Genomic DNA, 21,516 nt, shown 5'->3' with positions numbered 1-21,516 from the left:
ACCATACAGGTGCTCAATACTACTGACTCATCATACATTTTATTTCTTCAAATATATAATTAAAAATAAAAATTAATCAACGATATAATTTAATAAATATATCCGGCTTATTCAATATTTTTTATTTGTTATTAATTGTTATTATTTATTTAGTAATAAAATAATATAATTTTCTTGTAATAAATATGCACTAACATGAAAGTAGTCATGCTTATAGTAACAAACGACGGAAATGACGTTCTTCTCACTTCCTTTCAAAATAGCCACAATAGCATGTGTATTTCTTGTTAGGTCCTAAATTAGTCATACACGGCTTATATTTGAATTTTTATTTAGTTTTATATAATTAAAATGTTTTACAAGTTATTATAGTTTAATAGCTTCATTAAACCAGTAATTTTGGGGTATAATTTATAGCACAAATGAGCCATTTTGTTATACTTGTTGCTGAAATTTACTATGTTCAACTATTTATTACATGACTTATCATAACAACCTAGTTACATAACGTTTGGCAATGGCACAAGAACCTGTTATTGTTAATGTGTATGATATGGTAAGTATAATTGATGGATTTGATCTATCCCAGACATCTATATCAAATATGAGGTCTAGCTACCCCCCCCCCCCCCCCCAGCCCATAGACACATTCCCATAAACAGGACAGTATGGAATTTGATACACCTGCAAGGATCAATAAATCCACCAGCCCTCCATCCCAGCTAGTGAATGTATGGTGTGAGACAGTGGAAATTATCAACTATATTACTAGAAGCGGGTGAATATATTTTCTATCTTTCTGTAATGACGTTAGTTTGGTGACGTCATTCGTTTCCTCGACTGTTGTCTCTCGTTGATGAGATTTTACAAAACATTTAGCTCTACCAGTGTCAGAGTATGACAAATATTTTGAAAAGTCACTAGCCACAGGGCTAGTGGGTTTGTGAAAACCACTAGCCCACCAAGATAAAGCACTAGCCCAAATTCCTGATCAATTATAACTGGATTTTTATATAAGTGTTGTAACATTACACATTTACGAGTATAACAGTGAAATAAAACAAACACTTAAATCATGTTGTAACTTTCAGTTTTTTGTCGTGTTGTACGTTTGGTTTTTTGTCAAGTGTAATCCATCGTCATTGTTACGTTTTCGCTTTTGCTCTCCCCCCGGGGACAAAATAATTGAGCAAACTCATGGTTGCTATCTAAAACCACTATCAAAATAATTAAATTTAAATGAGGGTACGACAGTGTGACACACAGTAATAGATGTTTCAGTGTATTCGGTAGGGCCCTACATTTAGGGCCCTACTATTTATGTCGCCAGGAACGGTGATGTCAATTGCTCAAATACAGGGCATTATCCCATGTTAGACCGATATCAAAAGAATATAACGGCGACATCTAATCCGTTGTTAATTGATGAACCAAAAAGGTATCATCTTGTATCGGCAGCTGTGACGAATTATCTTATCCAGACCGCTACACGTTAATAGGCCAAGCAGAGTCATTGCATGTGCGGTTACCATTAAAGTAAATTGTTGTCAGCGAAGTGTTATATTAGAAAACAATAGGTAAATAAAACAAACACTGAAATTCAAAGCATGACTGGGGTTTACTTGATTGAGATTAACCTGTCGTCGCGATTGGTGATTTCCAAGTTCTTAGCCTAAAACATATGTGCGAGATTAACTACCACGTGACGTGTCCAACCAATCAAAACACGCATGTCATTAGACTTATTTCCTGTGCCAGAAACTTGAAAAGGAAAAGTAAACAATGCATGCTGTAACTGGCGATGTAGAGATAGCATGTTACTGCAGTTTGCAGACCTAGTTCAAGTGGATTATTATTATATACTGATTGCGTTGTTGATATTATTCGATGACAAACGTCACAATCAAATTTATTAAACGAAATTTCAACCGAGAGAAAAAGAAAAAAAACACCCATGATCGAGCGATAAGGAGGGGAGTGGAAACCACTAGCCCGCAGGGCTAGTGGTTTTGCGTTTCTCACTAGCCCGAACTTAAAAAACACTAGCCACGGGCGTCGGGCTAGCGGATTTGTCGCACTCTGCCAGTGTTCAGTTTTTGTTGAAATCATTTAAGCAATTTGTTCTTGTTAACAATTAAACATGCTCTAAACTAATATATTTGTAGTTCATTCACTTCCCACTAGAAACATCAGTTCATTACGAATGTGACCTCTCTTGCTTACATTTGATTTGTGTACCTAAAGATATCAGTCAATCACTAAAGCTTGTGACTGACAACATTAATTTCACTCAGGACAGATAATCCGTAATTCCTTATAACTCTATATAATACATAGGACACTAGCCAAAGCCTCTATGAGGACTAATGACTTCCTCAAACATTTGGCTCCGCAAGGCTCAATGGGTAGGTGTAAACCACTTGCACCGACCAGTGATCCATAACTGGTTCAACAAAGGCCATGGTTTGTGCTATCCTGCCTGTGGGAAGCGCAAATAAAAGATCCCTTGCTGCCTGTCGTAAAAAGAGTAGCCTATGTGGCGACAGCGGGTTTCCTCTAAAAACAGTGTCAGATTGACCATATGTTTGACGTCCAATAGCCGATGATAAGATAAAAAATCAATGTGCTCTAGCGGCGTCGTTAAATAAAAAACAAACTTTTCCTCAAACATTTGTTAAAAAGTGATAACTAAACAGCACACTAGATGAAACAGAGATAAAAAAAAGAGGTCCTGTAAGAAGGTTCGATTCTACAGCCCAAGCACAACTGAGCTAGATTCCACCCTGTTTTTACCCAGGTGCTTGTGCCTTGTACCTTCTCATGGAAATACATTTATACAAGTGGCTGTTTATAACGAATTTATTTGTGAATATCTGGTGTACATGCTGTAACAGTTGTTTACAGAACATAATTTCACCAAGACACATACGGTATCATGTTCCCATGATCATTTCATGATTTTAATTTTTTTAATAGATTTGGGTTTTTTCCTTTTTCTGTTTTTAACATTATTGTTCAAACAATTTTATGTTATATATATTTTTATTTTATTTCAGTACTGGATAAATGAATATACAGCCACATTAGGAATTGGTGTTTTTCATACTGGTGTACAAGTGTATGGTACTGGTAAGATCCAATGTTTTTATACATATATATATAAAATGTATAATATATGTATAAAATAAATAAATAAAATTATTATGCACATAGTACAAGATATACTGGGAAATATAACCCGTATGACACAACGTGCATCATAACAATTTCACATGTCAAACAAATGACGTAATTTTGGGAGGTTCTGTGTAATTGCTTACCAAAATGACGTAATTTTGTCGCCTCCTTCTGGTTATGTTTGTAATGTTTTAACACAGTCCTTGTTAGCCTATTCATAAAAAATAATATTGATAATAAAGAAATTGTTACTCACTTGTTATCATACCAATTTTACGAAACTCATGTCATGATTCATGTATTACCCTTGCTCTTACTTTGGCAATATAATAATCCTGACACTTGTTTCGTAAAATCAGTATGACACACAAGCTCGTATAATAATCTCTATTTATATATGTATTTTTCTACCAATGAACTACATGATGTACTGTACATCTGGTTTTTTCCTTTTCCATTGATCAACTATCTATCATTGTTACTGTTAGTATGTTACGATATCATGATATGTCTTATCTACTGGCCTCGGTAGCATCATGGTTAAGCCATCGGACATTAGGTTGGTAGGTAACAGGGTTTGCAGCCCGGTACTGGCTCCCACCCAGAGAGAGTTTTAACGACTTGATGGGTAGGTGTAAGGCCACTATACCCTCTTCTCTTGCACTAACCACTAACAATTAACATCTAACCCACTGTCCTGGACAGATAGCCCAGATAGCTGAGGTGTGTGCCCAGGACAGTGTGCTTGAACCTTAATTGTAATTGGATATAAGCACTGAAATAAGTTGAAATTAAATTAAATATCTACATGTCTACTTCCACCATAGGTACATTTTCTGTATACTTCCAAATATCCACCCAGATGTTCATAAACTTGTCCTTACAGTGCTTTGACCTAATATTTTTTTTTTTTTTTTTAGAATATGCTTATGGTGGCCATCCATTTCCATTTTCTGGAGTTTTTGAAATTTCACCACGAGATTCAGATGATTTAGGAGAACAGTTCAAGTTTAAGTAAGAATCTTGATTCGTGGGATTGTTTTTATTTGAACGGTTACATTAAAACATAATTGTATTTCTGGTTTTCTTACATCGTGGTGGAGGAGATACCCATGTGGTATTTTCTGTCTCCCACAATGAGACAAACGTCTTTTGAGAGGTCATGACCTCTGATCAGCTGATTGACTTTATTGCACAGTAACATTCCAAGTAGATCATCATACAAAAGTGTACACATGGTTATTTCGATTCATATTTTTATAATTGGAAATATACTTTATGTCAATTCTTCTAATTACTGCATAATTTAACAAATAATATATTTAAATAATTTTTTTTAGTCTTAAATGCATTTATAGTATATTTTTTTAAAACTTCATTGATAGATATGTGGTGTAGGAAGGCAAAGTTTCATTGATAAATAGCTAAACCAAATGACCACCAAATAACGTGGGTTTTTTTGCAAATGATGTCATTTCAGTAAACAACATCATCTTTCCTGGTTTTATTTTCCCTAGGGGCTGGAAGGACCCCACACCGACCCTGTGGATTTCTTTACTGGGACCATAAAAATTGTAACCATTAAAAAAAGGGACGAGTTCACTTCAGTGATTAATTTGCCGATATTATATATATTTAAAAAAAATGCAAATGCTAGTAGTCATAAATATACTAGTATTCCACAAATATGTACATTGTTAGAGCCCGGTGGCCAGTGAGGGAAAAACAAATAAACCATCATCATGATGATCGAATGAAAAAAAAATCAACCAACATCGATCATATGTAAAAAGGAAAACGGATCTACAAATCAATACTTTCGATTTCCTTTCACATGCAACAGTTCACTAATGAATATATGGTCACCAGTAATCTATGCCCCATCCCTGAAATGAATATAATTTTATTAAAGTCCAAGTTAATAAAATGTCATTTTGGCGCAGTTTTCCTTTAACTACTAAGTGACTGGTACCCAAACAGTTGTTACTCTAACACAGTGCAGGCGTAACAAAATAAATGGTGAACAGTCTCGTCAGATAAGCGTTTTTTTTAAAAGCTTGCACATAACCATATTGTTTTACGAACTTCCAAATGTTTTTTTTTGTTTGGCCTGTTTTTGATTTTGTGTTGTTTTTTAAATTATATTTAAACATTACATAATTAAATTTGCAAGACTTGAAGAAATTATTTTTAAGTGTATTATATGGTGAATTAACACAAATTTAAAAATGTACCTACATATATAAAAAATTTTTTTTACTTTCTTTTATTTGTTTTATCAGTCACTGAGTGATTACAATTTAGCAGCTGAATTGTTTATCATGACCAGTACATTTTTTATCCACTGGTCAGTATGGGAAGTCATTTGTTTTAAAATTCTAGAACCCCTGATATACATACAGAAGTAGGGCTAATGAATATTCAATCATGGATAATTAATTTTTAAAATCACCAATTCCATGGTTAGTGGATTTTAAAAAAAATTGTAGAAGACCTGAGTTTTGCTTTTAGATAAATAGATAGATAACAGATAATACACATTACAGTCAATAATTCATCTCTTTGTGCTTAGTCTAATACTTTTATACTTCTTTTTCAAATTATTGTTTTGACATTATGTAAATATTTAATAATAATAAACATTATTATTAACAATCTATCTTAAAATATCTCCTTCTATAAGTGTACATGACACCCTCATGTATTCCATAATGCATCTAAAAACAACTGGAAATTAAAAAAAACATTACTGGGGAGCATGCCCCCGAACTCTGCTAACATTTTCGCACCCTTTGGGGGTTCAGTTAACGTCAAACTATTTTGCCAACCCTCTGAACAAAAATCCTGGGGGAAACACTGTGTAGTGTAACAGGACCCAAAATAGGAAGCAAAATATGGCCTGCAGATAGCAGGTCAAAAGAGATGTGTCCTGCTAAAACAAAAATATGGCCTACTAGAAAATAAAAGATAGCACAGGGTGAGGTGAGGATTTGGTATAATGTGTGAACATTTATGACCTCTGACATGGATTTTAGAGCAGTATGGAATTAAAACACAACAGAATTACTAGCTAAATAGCAGATTGAGATAATCGTACAAACTTCTCCCTTTGAAAAATTACCTGCGATTTTTTGCTGGTTTTATAGGTCTAAAAGATAAGACTGCTTTTAGCTTTTCACAGGCTCTATTTTGAGCCGTGTGTAATAAACTGAATATTATATTCATTCTCGAAAGACCCTATTCATATTACCATTCTTGTATATCACTCACAGAAGCACACGACAATGGCCGAATGCATGGTTTGAACTACCTGATGGGTCGAACAGACTTTGATGCACCGACAGTGTTCGAGCCAGTGAGATTCTACTGTATTTTATATCCCTCTTTAGATATTTACCTTCTGTTGCTTGCCAAACATGTAATACAACCACTTAGGTGTGATAGATAAATCTGTCTTTTCCTAGAGATAGACAGCCGACACGTCAGCTAAAACTATGTTGTTTATGCATATATACTGAACAAAAAAAGAAACTTCCGATTTGTACATATAGTATTTGTTGTGTTAAAGAATTCATTGTGTAATGAAATTATATAGGTAGTATTAGCCTTGAGCTGTATTATCAGGATTCGTGAATTTTATCGATTATTTTTGCACTGTTAATCGTCGACAACGTGAAATTCAATTTGAACGTGCATGCATGGTTCGACATGTCCCGTGTAGTATTCGGTCAATTTGTTTTACTTGTCTTACTGACATTGTTGTCAAGTGAACGAAAACGCTTTAAAATTTGTAAAAAAATTAACGTTTTTTACATTGTAGCATTTTTAGTATCCCAAGAATACCCAATAATTTACGCGAACGGGCGATTGGCATGCTTGATGCTGGCATGTCGACAGAAGACGTTGCAAGGCATGTTGGGAGTTCTAGTTGAGCGATACGAAATCTTCGCGTAAGATTTCGAACGACAGGAAGCACCAACGACTTGCCACGTCGTGGACGTCCGCGTGTTACAACGTGTGGTCAAGACCGCTATATCATGAACAGGCATTTGCGCAATCGATTCCAAACTGCCACTGCTACTGCTGCTAACACACCTGGGCTTCATAATAACCGAATCAGTGGGCAAACTGTTCGTAATCGTCTGCGGGAGAATGGTTTACATGCACGACGTCCTTACGTCGGATGCGTTTTAACGCAATGTCATCGTCTTAATTGGGCACGTGTACACACTCGTTGAATACGGCGACGCTGGAATACCGTTCTTTTTTCGGATGAATCCAGATTTTCTTTACAACGTGGTGATGGCAGGGTGCGCGTCTACCATAGGAGAAATGAACGCTATGCTGACTGTTGTCTTCTTGAACGAGATCGTTTCGGGGGTGGGGGTTGTGTCATGGTCTGGGCAGCCATTGCCCATGGTTATCGTTCACCACTAGTCGTCATTGATGACAATTTAAATGCTCAACGTTACTGCGATGACATTCTCGCTCATCACGTCATTCCTCTGTTCCATAACAACGCCAACATCTCGATTTTTCAGCATGATAATGCCACCTCTCATACAACTAGAGACACTGTAAATTGTCTTAGGACAAATAACATTGATTTCATTGATGACTGGCCCGCTACAAGTCCTAATCTCAACCCCATCGAGCATGTCTGGGATTTTCTGGACAGACGGTTGAGGCGTCGTCCCAACCCACCCGCTAACGTCAACGAACTTCGTCAAGCGCTCATTCAGGAATAGAACAATATTCCACAGGCAGAAATCAACACTTTAGTCAATTCTATGCGCCTGCGACGCACTGCAGTGGTCAATTCAAGAGGTGGTCATACCCGTTATTAAGTGTGTTTTTTTTTTTTTAACCCCTACCACACTTGGTCGAAATTTCCCCCAGTTTCTGTTAACCTATGGCCATGATTTTTGCACCAAACGATGCATCATGGAACACTCGTTAAACGCATATATAACAATTATTCCCCCGGTTTGTTTTCATCAAGTTATGTTCAAGCAAAGTTAGCGGAAGTTTCTTATTTTGTTCAGTATATGTTTACAGCTTATTCCCCAATAAGTAAATGGATTAATATCATGGGTGGATATTCATATTGGGTATATGAATGTTACATCTATGACATACATAGATTAATGTTTAAATTTTATTAAATATACAATGGGACGTTTTACAAACAAATGTACCAGTGGCCACAAATGATGGCAAGACAAACACCTTAAAATGGCGTCATCAGTTCACATATTACTTATTAGACAGTATTATATTTTCAGTTCATGTCATTGATCCAGTCATCTTAAGTAATCAAGATGTTAACTATCTTTACATGTCTTAAAGTGAAATCTGTCTTGTTTAGTCTGATGTAAAATTTGTACTGCTCTTGATTATCAGTAGCTGATTTTAATTGCTATAAATCTACAGGTCAATATTTGGTGGTTATAGATTAAATACGCATGTACTTTTCAAAATAGCAGGAAGGGATTATAGGAAGGTGGTAAAAAAAAGACAATAGCAGGATAACACATACACCTTAATTAAGACATCCAGAACACAGATGATATATAATGAATCGATTGTGAGTGTTTGCAGTCCTGAACAGACTACAGCTTTTACACTTGGTAGTATACTGAAAATGTCAGTAATATGTTTGATATACAGCGAAATCTCTCAAAACCGGACCATCTGTAAACTGGAATTCCCTCAAAACTGGAAGTTTTTGTTAGTCCTTTTTTAAATATCTGTGCAGAAGAGAACCTCTCTAAACTGGATACCTCTTAAACAGGACATTTTACTTGGTCCCTATGGTCCAGTTTAGAGGAGTTTCACTGTATAAGAACAATATTTATTTGTTTTCTTTCAGACAATCCATCCGTTTAGGCTTTACAGATTTCACACCAGATGATGTACGCAAGATATCTGAGCAGCTAGGAAAGGAGTTTCTTGGAAATCAGTATCATCTGCTCAGCAAAAACTGTAATCACTTCACTTCCACTCTAACACAGGTTACTATGCTTTTATTTATTTTTATTTTTTCTATCTCTTAAATACTGACATCCCAAATGGTAGATCGGTCTATTGCTGAAATGTTAAAGGTTCATTTAATAAGGGATGTCATGTGGAAATCCTAAAAAAAACTAGACCTAGAAAGGGGTTAAGCATAGCCCAGTGGTAAAGCATTCATCTGATGCACGGTCAGTCTAAGATTGATCCCGGCGGGTTGGCCCATTGGGCTTTTTCTCATTCCTGCCGGTGGTCTACAACTGGTGTAATATAGGCCATGGTATGTACTATCCTGTCTGTGGGATGCTACTTATAAAAGATCCCTTCCTGCTAATCAGGAAGAGTAGCCCTTGGAGTGGTGACAGTGGGTTTCCTCTCTCATCTATGTGGTCTTTAACCATATGTCCAACACCATATAACCATAATTAAAACATTTTGAATGCATCATTAAATAAAACAATCTTTTCTTTCCTCCCACCTGGAAAATCATGGAATTTTAAGTATGGTCATAAAACATGGAAAGTGAAAAATTGTTGATAACAATTTTGTTTTCCATTCAAAATAAGTCAATAAGAGATCAGCAATTTGTGTAAAATAATGTAATATTAGTATATTTATGATTATGCTGCTGATAGCAAGCAAATCCTTTACTTTAATCCAATCACAATGTATTATTCAGTTAATTTTGATGAGAAAACCCTTGTTAAAAACTATGGAAATTGAGAGACTAGTACCAGTAATTATCCAGTGTGTTCGTTAGTAGATTGCAGGTTGCAAATTTCAGTAGCTACTACAACTACCACTGTCGACTGTTTTTTTATGTTGTTATTATACAGCTAACTGTACTCGATAGGTATAGCTGCCTATGTTTCTTAAAACTTTCCTGTTTATTTGTTCTTAATTCATGTGTATGTTATACATGTGTTGGCTATGCATCATGTGCAGAGTTGATAAATTTGTTCTGTCTGTTCTTTTTCAGATCATATGTGGTAAATCACTACCTAACTGGGTAAACAGACTTGCATATATGAGTTCCTGTATACCTTTTATTGAACGTGCTATTCCCAAAGAATGGCTGACACCTGCGGCTCTTCAAGCAGTCATTCCAGAATCGGCAGATGATGATAAAAAACTCCCATCTTTCAGTGGCCCCATTAAGAGGTGATATCAGGGTACATAAATATGGGACTCATCATTAGCCATTGAAATTGGACATTTGCAACAGTTTTATGAATGAAAAAACTTACTTTGCACAAAAACATTTTCAGTTTTAGTTCTGAAAATTCTTACTTGAAACTGAACAGTTAAGATAACTTTTTGGTTTTATTTCCTTATTACATTAATAACATGGCAAAATGTTTACATGTGCTGCTGCTTACAGCTGGCAGTTGTAATCATTTTATTTATGTTTTTATGTTAACAAGAAAACTAAATTTTATCTGTAATTACTTAGATTTTCAATATTTGAATTGACCACTTGTAACTTAATATATTATTTCTGTTGAATTTATTATTATTTATTTTATATTATATTCTGTCTCAATTGAGAAAAAACGATGTTTATGTATTCTTGAAATTTGATTGATTCTTTTGACATGGCTTCTTTCTTATTAATATATTAATACAGGGTATATTGTCCATCAGTAATGCAAAAAGTTGTGTAGTGGATAAAAGTGTGGGGCTGACAAGATTGATAGATTTATGCTGGCATGGAGTTGGTTGTCGGTCAAATCTAATGATAACGGCTAAATGTCAGTTACCAGTTTTCAACAGTACTTACTTCTAGGATGAAAGATGTTTTCAAAGTTTGGTCTGCTATCTGCTACTAGACTACAATCCCAGCCAATACATCCCTGAACTTCAGTACATTCACTAGCATAGACTGGGATTTTCCCCCCAAACCTGTCATTAATGTTTGGTATATTGTATTTTTCATAAAGACTGGATTTGAAAACCATGACATGTTTATTCACATACATCATTCAATATAAGGCATAGGTGCATTACGGCTTAAATATCTAACAATAATTTTTACTGTTCATTAATCATGGAGTACATTAATCACAGGAATTGGACAAGAAATATGCGACCGGCCTTGGTGGCGTCGTGGTAGGCCATCGGTCTACAGGCTGGTAGGTACTGGGTTCGGATCCCAGTCGAGGCATGGGATTTTTAATCCAGATACAGACTCCAAACCCTGAGTGAGTGCTCCGCAAGGCTCAATGGGTAGGTGTAAACCACTTGCACCGACCAGTGATCCATAACTGGTTCAACAAAGGCCATGGTTTGTGCTATCCTGCCTGTGGGAAGCGCAAATAAAAGATCCCTTGCTGCTAATCGGAAGAGTAGCCCATGTAGTGGCGACAGCGGGTTTTCTCTCAAACTCTGTGTGGTCCTTAACCATATGTCTGACGCCATATAACCGTAAATAAAATGTGTTGAGTGCGTCGTTAAATAAAACATTTCTTTCTTTGGACAAGAAATAGTTGCCAGACCCTGACATTACCAAATGGTTTCTGGGGTAGTAAAAAGTTTGAAAAAAAGAAGAAAAAAAAGAAATAGTTGCCAGGCACCAGGCAGCAAGCAGAATGAAAACCAATTTGAGACTATATAAATGGATGAATTTGTCTCTTTCAGTGATAATTCAGTAGATTTTAGCTATAACTGGGTACACCAACAGCCTTTTAGTTTTACCAATAATCAATTGAAGTGTGGTCTGCCATTTGTCAAATTGGCAGCCTCCTTTTTTTCATGTCTTGTTACCACACAAAAAAGTACATGCAAGTAATAAGTATACATGCATATTATATTACACACATGGTTTCAAATGTGTGCAAGTGCTTGGAGCTGAAATATTATGAGTACATGTTTTTAAAATATTAATTTTTAATATAATTTAATATTAATGTAATTTTATGCCTTGCCAGTTTGATTTTTAAAATTTAATATTGTATGTGCAAATAACATTTTGTTATTCAGCAAAGTGCAATTAAGAAATACAGACTGCTTTCATCAATTATGATTTATATCATTTGTTTTTACATGTCTTCAGTTGACATAAACCATATTATATGAAATAGTCAATTTATTATGTACATTTTACATATGAATATTGTTCTTTGCGACTATCGTTTTTTTCTTTTTATGCAAGATGTGTTTTAAAAATAGTTTTTACTAATAATTATTGCAGTTTATTTGATGAGATGAGAAATTTTGAGTCATTGTTTTCAAATACATGTATATCTATGATCATATTTATTGTCTCATCTTTTGGAAATCAGAAAATGGGACATGGACTTTTGCCATGGTCTTAAATTTTTCATCAGGAATATATTATGTTTTCAAATTCATCTATTTCTCACATATTACAAGTCTTAGATCACTGAAATGTAAGTCATAAATACATCTATGTTCATCTGAATGAATATTTTAAAAACTTATAACGTTTTAATTTTTATTATTTATTTTCAACAGAACTAGATTGTAAGACAAGTTGTTTTCTCAACTTCATGAACCTCTCTAAAAAGGTTGAAGTGTTCTCACACAAACTGCAAGAAACAGAACTAACTGCATGTAGATTAGTCTAATTTTACATACATTTGCAAATTTAAGGTCACAGTATATTAATTTGCCATTAATTACCTCCACTGTTTAATGTAACTGACTTTTCAGTAATGGCAACAGACTTGTTGGTCATATCACTGCAGTTGACCATGTAAAGTTGTTATTGAAAAAAATTAGTTTATATTTTTGCACTGTTATAAGATTGGCGAGATATGTCTGTAGCTTTGGTTTGTAACACTAGTTTGTTTTATTTAATGACACCACTAGAGCACATTGATTTATTAATCAGCTATTCAGTGTCAAACATTTGGTAATTTTTACATATATTCTTAGGTAGAAAACATGCTACATTTTACCATTAGTAGCAAGGGATCTTTTATTTGTACCATCCCACAGACAGAATAGCACATACCTTGGTCTTTGATATATACCAGTCATGGTGCATTGACTAGAAGGAGAAATAGTCTTAATGGGTCCACCGATGGCAATCGATCCTAGACTGACAGCGCATCAGGTGAATGCTTTACCACTGGGTTATGTCCAGCCACAGAGCCCCAAATGTTCGATATCACCACCATATATATTTTTTAAACTACACAATTTATATAGAGAATAACTTGTTATGTGTTGAGATATCAGCTTTATCCTGCAACAGTTAGAATGGCTAATGCCATGAGCCGCATTCACCAAACAACCTGAGCTGATAAAGCCAATATCTTAAGACGGTAACTGGTTATTTTATTTATCCTAAAATCCAACAAGAATAGGCTGAATATCATATTTATTCCAGTTTTTGTCTTCTAATTGAGTACCATCAAACTAGCAAGACGTATGCAGTGTGACATCATTCAAGATACATGATGTCATTCTTTGTATGACGCTAGCTACATTTTGTCATATTAAAAAAATCTGTCTAAACTAATATTCATAAATAAATATACAAGTTATGTGTCTTTATTGTGAAACAAAACTTTATTTGTATATACTGTACTAAAAAGAATGATTTAAAAAGTATGTTATTGAAATTCTAATCTGAAATAATTAAGTCGAGTCGGGCTTATGTCAAGTGACCTATATTTTTAGTCAGTAACAGAAAATAAAAACATTTATCTAGTCATATCTTGCCAATGTATATAGTTAATACAGTATAAATATTGATAAATAATTTGAGGGTCCATAATAAAAACAAAACAGATAAGAGCCCCTGCTATGGGTTTGAAATCATGTACTCTGTTAAAGTTCTCTTACTATAATCTATCTAAACATTTTAAAAATGTATCCATTAATTTTAAACCGGCCTCGGTGGCGTCGTGGTTAGGCCATCGGTCTACAGGCTGGTAGGTACTGGGTTCGGATCCCAGTCAAATCATGGGATTTTTAATCCAGATACCGACTCCAAACCTTGAGTGAGTTTGCAGTGTGGGTAGGTGTAAACCACTTGCACCAGCCAGTGATCCATAACTGGTTCAACAAAGGCCATGGTTCGTGCTATCCTGCCTGTGGGAAGTGCAAATAAAAGATCCCTTGCTGCTAATCGGAAAGAGTAGCCAGTGTAGTGGCGACAGCGGGTTTCCTCTCAAAATCTGTGTGGTCCTTAACCATATGTCTGACGCCATATAACTGTAAATAAAATGTGTTGAGTGCGTCGTTAAATAAAACTTTTTTTTTCTTTTCTTTTCTTTCCATTAATTTTAAAGATTTTAAGTGATGTAATTTCACCTTCCATACCCTCATACAATAACCCTGAACAGGTCTCGAAAAATTGAAAAATAAATTCAGGTAACCTATTTTCTTTTTGCATACCGGCAACCCATTATGTCCATGTAAATAATGTCCTGAATTGAAATAAAACAAAATTAGATTTGCATAAGCGTTGACAAATGAAATGATTCTTAATGCAATTTTCAGAGGCCTGGATAAAGAAGGAATTTCAACCTCTGATTATAATGGTTACATTTGGGGACTCTAATTTCATGATTTCAAGTTAAAATCGCATATCAATGCTAATATAATTTGAACTCCTTTCTGTCTCCGATGCTAATTTAGATAACTCCTAACCTCAATAGCAGACGGTTTTTTGTGCATTAATAATAGTATGTCAACATTGCTTTCCTTTGTAAATATCATTTATATTAATAATTAATAATATATCGTAATAAAATTAATTAATAATATATCATAACCAGAGCTAGCTCTGAATGAGCAAAACATTTTGCCAAATTGTTTATTAAACTTCAAAAATGGCAGAAATTAACAGTTATTTTCTCAAAAATGTCAGTGAGTGCTACTGATTATATCACACATTCATTTGCTGTAAACCTTGCATATCACCCAGATTGTGCTACGTTTTGAATGCCTGGGTTTAACTGTACATTAATAACCCAAAAGTAGCAAGCAGAGGTGGAACATACATATGCATTCATCAGTATGTTTTATTGTTGTACAGAAACTAACACGGGTACTACTGGGATTATACTTGTACATAGTTCAGTGCATGTTAACTGGTGTTATTTTATATCCATATTAGCTTTAACAGAATTATTTTAGTAATTTTATGATCTGAGAAACAAAAAGCTGATAGCTATTTGTTAGTGTCCATAGTGGTAAATGTGTTCATTTGTATTTGTCATGTATATATGTGTACTTAATTTTAACTTATGTTAAGTTACTGTATGTACCTGTGAAATATTTTTAAGATGCACCATCTTAATGCTTATTCTTGCATTTTAAAATGATCTCTTTTTAAATTTGTTTTTGTTTTTGATGTTTGTTTTGATGTAGGTTTTTTTCACCAAACATCAAATGTACATAATTATTTTGCTTGAACAATGCTCCATTTAAATTTAGTTTTTCATAAGATGCCCATCCTGGTTTTGAAAACAACAATTCACTGTTACTGAACTGCCTTAATTTTACATTTACTAGAATGGTGATGAATCATCTAAGGTATGCTGGCACTAAACCATCTGTTCAAATTAAGGCTATTATACCCCCATTCTTAGCTATGGATCTTTCTGTCTTAATTTTGTCGGGAAATCACAATAAACTTATCATAGGTGTAGGAAGATGACTGCAAATGGGCGGAGGAGTCAGTTATTCCTTACCATAATTTTATTTTCAGTTGGGAAGGCCAATGGGTTATCTCCCCCCCCCCCCCCCCCAGTGTTTCTAATGCCTGCTGACCAATGATTTTCTTGTTCAGTGACTTTTATAGAATTTAATTTTCATAGGAATTAAAAGACATGTACTCAGAAAAGTTAAGTACTAGTTTGGACTTGTTATGGGTTCATTTTTCAGTTATTTTATTTGAAAAAACCCAAAACAAACCCCCCCCCCCCCCCAAAAAAAAAAGCACACAAAAACACATGGAAAGAATACAGCACCCCTCCCGTTTTGTGTGAAATAACTAAACATTAAACTCTCGACAGCCAACCAATTGGGCTGAATATTTTATCTGTTTGCAAGATGTATTATGCTAGACTCATACTACCAACTGCCAGCACAAAGTTGGCCAACTTTCTACTCTTATGACTTATGTTAATCTGAATGCACCCATTGTAAGTTAGCAGTTGGGGAAATTGGCCAGTCTGATTAAAATTAGCTCTACTGGGTCTACCAGTAGATCTAACAGCATTGCATGTACTCCCATGTTCAGGTGACATTTCATCTGTAAATAACAATTTAAATATCGACCAATTACACTTCACCTTTTATAGCATTATTCGGGAGCATATAAATTCTAAAAGTATCGGGCGAGACTATTTATGCAATAGGCGAACTTGTTGGTCTATGTCAACATTAAAAAACCCGGGGAAAACTGCAGTAATTAATGCTGGATTGTATACTAGTATAAACAGATTTTATGGCTATACCATCACAGGGTTTTTTTCGTCTTGAAACAACTTTTATAGAACATTTTATATTGCAATTAGTTTCCGGCATACTTCGTAATTCACCCTCGGCATAATCCCAAATGTTTTCAAATTCTTTTCAAATCACTGGCATGATTTTGTAAGTACGGTTTTGATTGGTTGAATGAACGGTCAACTGGACACGAACTCCAAAGGGCTGCTGTTAGATCCACATGTAATTGTGGAGCTAATTTTAATTAGATTGGGAAGTTGGCCTACTTTATTGTAACAGTTGACAGTCTGAGCCTAACATTACAGCAGGTCTTATTGCCAGTAACAAGTCTTCCAAAATACCAGACCAAAGAATAACTTTTTACTTTCTTTTTTGTGTGTGTGGTTTTGGGATTTTATATCTGTACAAGTATATATAGATTATTGCATGAGCAGAAGTACTGTATGGATTTAGGAAACATGCTCAAGTAAGAGCAGCATAAAACAATTCCCATATAAGTTTTATAAATTTTGTATGGAACTCCTGTAAATGTTATAATTTATTTATTATCCACAAACTGTGAATTAAAGAAACGTGAAATATTACTGCAATCGCTTCATCAATGTTAATAACATTCTGCGATGTCAACGACAGTGATGTTTAATGATTATCAGAAACTGCAACTTGCAGCTGCTATAGCGACTCATGACATCAGAAGTGTGCCATAACAGTTTTCAAGGTATTGTCATAACCCATGCCATAAAGATAGTGTGGGTAAAATACAATATTTATATAGCCATATGGGTAATAAAAAAATATATATATATATATATACCGTACATGTATATAACTTTTATCACCTTGCCTTTACTGTTTTTATTATGATTACATCAATATTAACATACAAATAAGTTTCTCAACACTCCTGTGTTAAAATATTCCAACAACCTAGTAAAACCTACATTCATTGTCTTATTACCTGCATATTTTTTTCACATTTGATATGCTTATGGAGATTTAGGTACAGGTATTTTAATGATTGTACTTTTTGTGTGGATGTTCACCTTTTAATATAGATTTGTGAAAATGTGAATATGTACAGCAGGAAAACCTCAAACATGTTTATCTTTTAATTCTAAGATGATGTACAGTTTTTATTTCTTGTTAACTGATCAGTGGGCAATAAATTACAAATATTTTTTATTTAAACTTTATTTTAGTTCAATGTCTTTGTTTTTTGGGGAAATGTCAAGGTTTAGATGTGGAATCCTATCGAGTGTCTGTAACGAAAACACACCAGTCAATTTTCAGTTGTTATTGCTATCACATGTGTGATGTTGCCATAAAACACACAATAACCCTGACCCTTGTATAGGCTACAATTTTGGAGTTATATATTGCCTCTCAGAATCCATCTAGTTACACAAAGCAGTTAAATGTATTATTTAATTCTCCTTGTATCATTTTTACAACTACACATCTTGACTTGTGTGTTTTCTATGAAGTTCAGTATATTAGAAGACCAGATGTCAAAATAACCATATGTTGGCTACCAAACAACCATAGTTTAAAATGTGTTGAGGCATCATTAAATAAAAGGTAATCATTCTTTCCTTTTTAGTGTCCATTTTTCAGTCTGTTTGCCAGTGAACTAAATATACTGATATCCAAAAGAAACGTTACAAGGCTTGAAATTGTATTACAGAAAAACAGCAAACGGTACGGTGGGATATGAACGTATCATGAAGTTCCACATTTAAACATCATAATGTACCTCGTGATATATGCAGTGTTTGTAAGGTGGTTTCTGAATTGGTTCTTTTAGATTAGCAACAATATTGATAAAATTATTCAAATTTTATGTATGTAGTTTCTTTTGGACATCAGCATAAATAGTACAAACCATATGCTCAGAACACCTTATACTGTATTACTTAAGAGTTCAAAACAAATTGTTAATACACTTGTAGTGATTTCCCTAGAAATTAGGCAAGGCATGGTAGACCAAATACTTGTGGGGCATTTTCACCATTTTTGGGGCACTTGTTTTTCATTAAAAATACAGAAAAATTAATTGAAATAAACATGTAATTTATGTGCTTGCTTTAATAAATGAATGGCAAAAGATATAAAAGGCATATTTTATTAATTAATAATACCTTTTTTTGTGTTTTATAAAGGCAATTTTAGAATTAATTACTGAAAAAGGCTTGTTTAATCTCAGGGCAGCATGGTGCTGATTAAGGCAAAATGGTGTAGATGGTGTTGATGGTGTTAGACTATTGAGGCATGGTGCTGCACTATACTAAAACAAGCTAGGGAAAACACTACACTTGTAGATATTATTGTATAATTTTATTTTCATTATGTCCGTACATTCTTTTATTAGTGGTTGGTACATATATAATATGACCTAAAGAACGAGTACACATAAATGTTCTTTGTATTACTAGAGATTTTTTTAAAGCAAGAAAAAAATCATTTGAAACCATTTAATGGAGCGTCCTCATTTCCCTTTTGTTTTATAGGTTAGTTATTTAAGTAGGTAGATACTTGTTTGTGCACAACATTTGAATACAATGTCATGTGGTCCAAAGCATGAATGTCAGATATTTGATACCACCAATATATCGCGTTAGTTCTTGCAGTGAATAGGTTATATTGGAAATGAATAGCTGATATTTGATACCACCAATATATCGCGTTAGTTCTTGCAGTGAATAGGTTATATTGGAAATTAATAGCCGATATTTGATACCACCAATATATCGCGTTAGTTCTTGCAGTGAATAGGTTATAATGGAAATGAATAGCCGATATTTGATACCACCATTATATCGCGTTAGTTCTTGCAGTGAATAGGTTATATTGGAAATTAATAGCCGATATTTCATGGGACATTTCTTGCACATTGAATAAAAACAATATATTATGAAACTTTAGATAACATTAAGGTAGTTTTTTTTTTTTTAAACTAAAGTCTGAAACAGACAATAAGCCACACATTATTGTACAGTGTAATATAATGGGTGTACAATTGATAAACTTTAAGTTAGTAAAGATTTTTGACGTGGAAGATATGTTTATACTTGTATCTAGTCAAAATGCAATATTATTCAATGTTGAGATTATGATCATTACAATAATAATATGTCTAAAGTGTATTGTAGAATATAAACATATAATGAATTCTTAAATTTGTGGAGGCTTGGAACCACACTTACCAATTTTTAATCATTTCAAAATGTGTTGTCTGTAAATTACTAACATATATATAAAGTTGTGTAAATATGCGAATAAACCTTTCACTGGCAATTAAATCTTTATTGTTTCTCTGGGGCTATAGTATTAATCACTGTTATTACTGAACTTGTTGAATGCTGTGCACACACATAAATCACAGTATCTGTAGCTAAAAATCATAAATGTATATGAAAGAGAGAGAGAGAAAGAAAGAATGTGTGTGCATTTGTTCCCAATCCATTCTGTACTTTGAGATTTTTTTTCTCCGATATATTTGATCTATTCATTTATTCATTTTATATATTTATTTATTAATTTTAGGGGCGGGATTTCGCTCGGTTGAGTGTTCGCTTGAGGTGCTTGTGTCAACTTATTGGGGTTATATATATATAGTAGAATCTCATTGGGTCAAACTTGGAAGGGTCGAATACACTGCAACACTCGAACCAAAAACAAAGTCCTGAATTATACTAACATGTTGTTGTACTTACCTGATTGATCGAACACTTTCTCTAGCACTGATTGGGTTCGAGCCAAACTGGATTCAACAATATATTTATATATACTCTTTAAAAAAAAGTAGGGGAACCTAAAATATTAATGTTCATATCAACGATTAGACCGAACATACGTTTTGACCACAGACATCCTAGTGAGAACGTTCAGGTCTATTTATCAACACACCGAAACCCATTCCATAGTTTGCACGTGCATCAAGCAGTTACCCCGTACACGTGTGTGAGGTGTCATCGATTTTGACAATTTCCAGGAAGGTTGATTAATTAGAGGAACATTATTTCTGTCAATCTTTTTCATTCTGTTTATCATACAGTTGTTATTGTTTTGTTTTTAGTCATTTTTATTGTTTGAATTTGCTATTTACTGATAAAAAAAACCCAGTCACCTTTCAAATTTCATTTCTGACCCAATCGTCCTTCAAGATCTTTGGTGGTCATAAAACCTACCATTTACCCAATTAATTCACTATTATCATATAACCATACCCCACAGCTATTATATACCTTACAATTTTGGCAATTGTAAATTCTTATTAGTTTCCCTACATTTTTTGAAGAATATATATATAATTTTATTATGTCACTGAATATTTTAATTATTTAATTATCAAAATGACCCAGCAGCATTTTGTAAATGGTACATAACATTAGATATGCATTTATTTATTAAGGGATTTGATTTTCTTTTCACTTTGCTTATATGTACATGTATGTTACTGTATTGAACAACTCATGGGCTGTGCGTTTATATCTGAAGGACTGGAAGAAATTTTTAAAATTATTTTTGGGTAATACTAGTCTTATCATCACTCAGGACATTATATCAATATTTACATAACTTTTTCAAAAAATGTTTCTCAATTTTATTTATAAAGTAAAATTCAGCCAGTCATTGCAATTTGGTTCTTCAAGACAAAGCCAAACAAATATAAATAGAAAATCCAATATTGGTCAAATTACATCATTATGTTAGAGGATTATGATAAAGGGAGATATTGATGAGTGTTACATAATTTTAGATGGGAAATGGAGGGAGTGGCCTTAGCATTATAAAACATTAAATGGAGGAAGGGGGATAACCAACCAGATTTTCACATTGCATAACAAAATAAAAAGTTAATTCCAAATTATATTTTGTGTATATAACTACAACAATATC

The 21,516-nt window shown here is 33.8% G+C and overlaps 1 protein-coding gene across 1 annotated transcript; it reads left to right on the top strand.

Moving 5' to 3' along the window:
* The first annotated feature begins 270 nt into the window (after positions 1-270).
* LOC121372318 (deubiquitinase DESI2-like) lies at positions 271-11,401 on the top strand. Its single transcript, XM_041498612.1, has 5 exons — positions 271-556; positions 3,057-3,129; positions 4,098-4,191; positions 9,050-9,191; positions 10,169-11,401. The coding sequence occupies exons 1-5, from the start codon at positions 518-520 to the stop codon at positions 10,352-10,354; spliced, it is 534 nt and encodes a 177-aa protein (XP_041354546.1). The 5' UTR covers positions 271-517; the 3' UTR covers positions 10,355-11,401.
* Positions 11,402-21,516: the final 10,115 nt, after the last annotated feature.

This window comes from Gigantopelta aegis, chromosome 4 (assembly GCF_016097555.1).
Source record: "Gigantopelta aegis isolate Gae_Host chromosome 4, Gae_host_genome, whole genome shotgun sequence".
Taxonomy (NCBI): Eukaryota; Metazoa; Mollusca; class Gastropoda; order Neomphalida; family Peltospiridae; genus Gigantopelta; species Gigantopelta aegis.
This window is presented reverse-complemented; position numbering and strand designations above follow the sequence as displayed.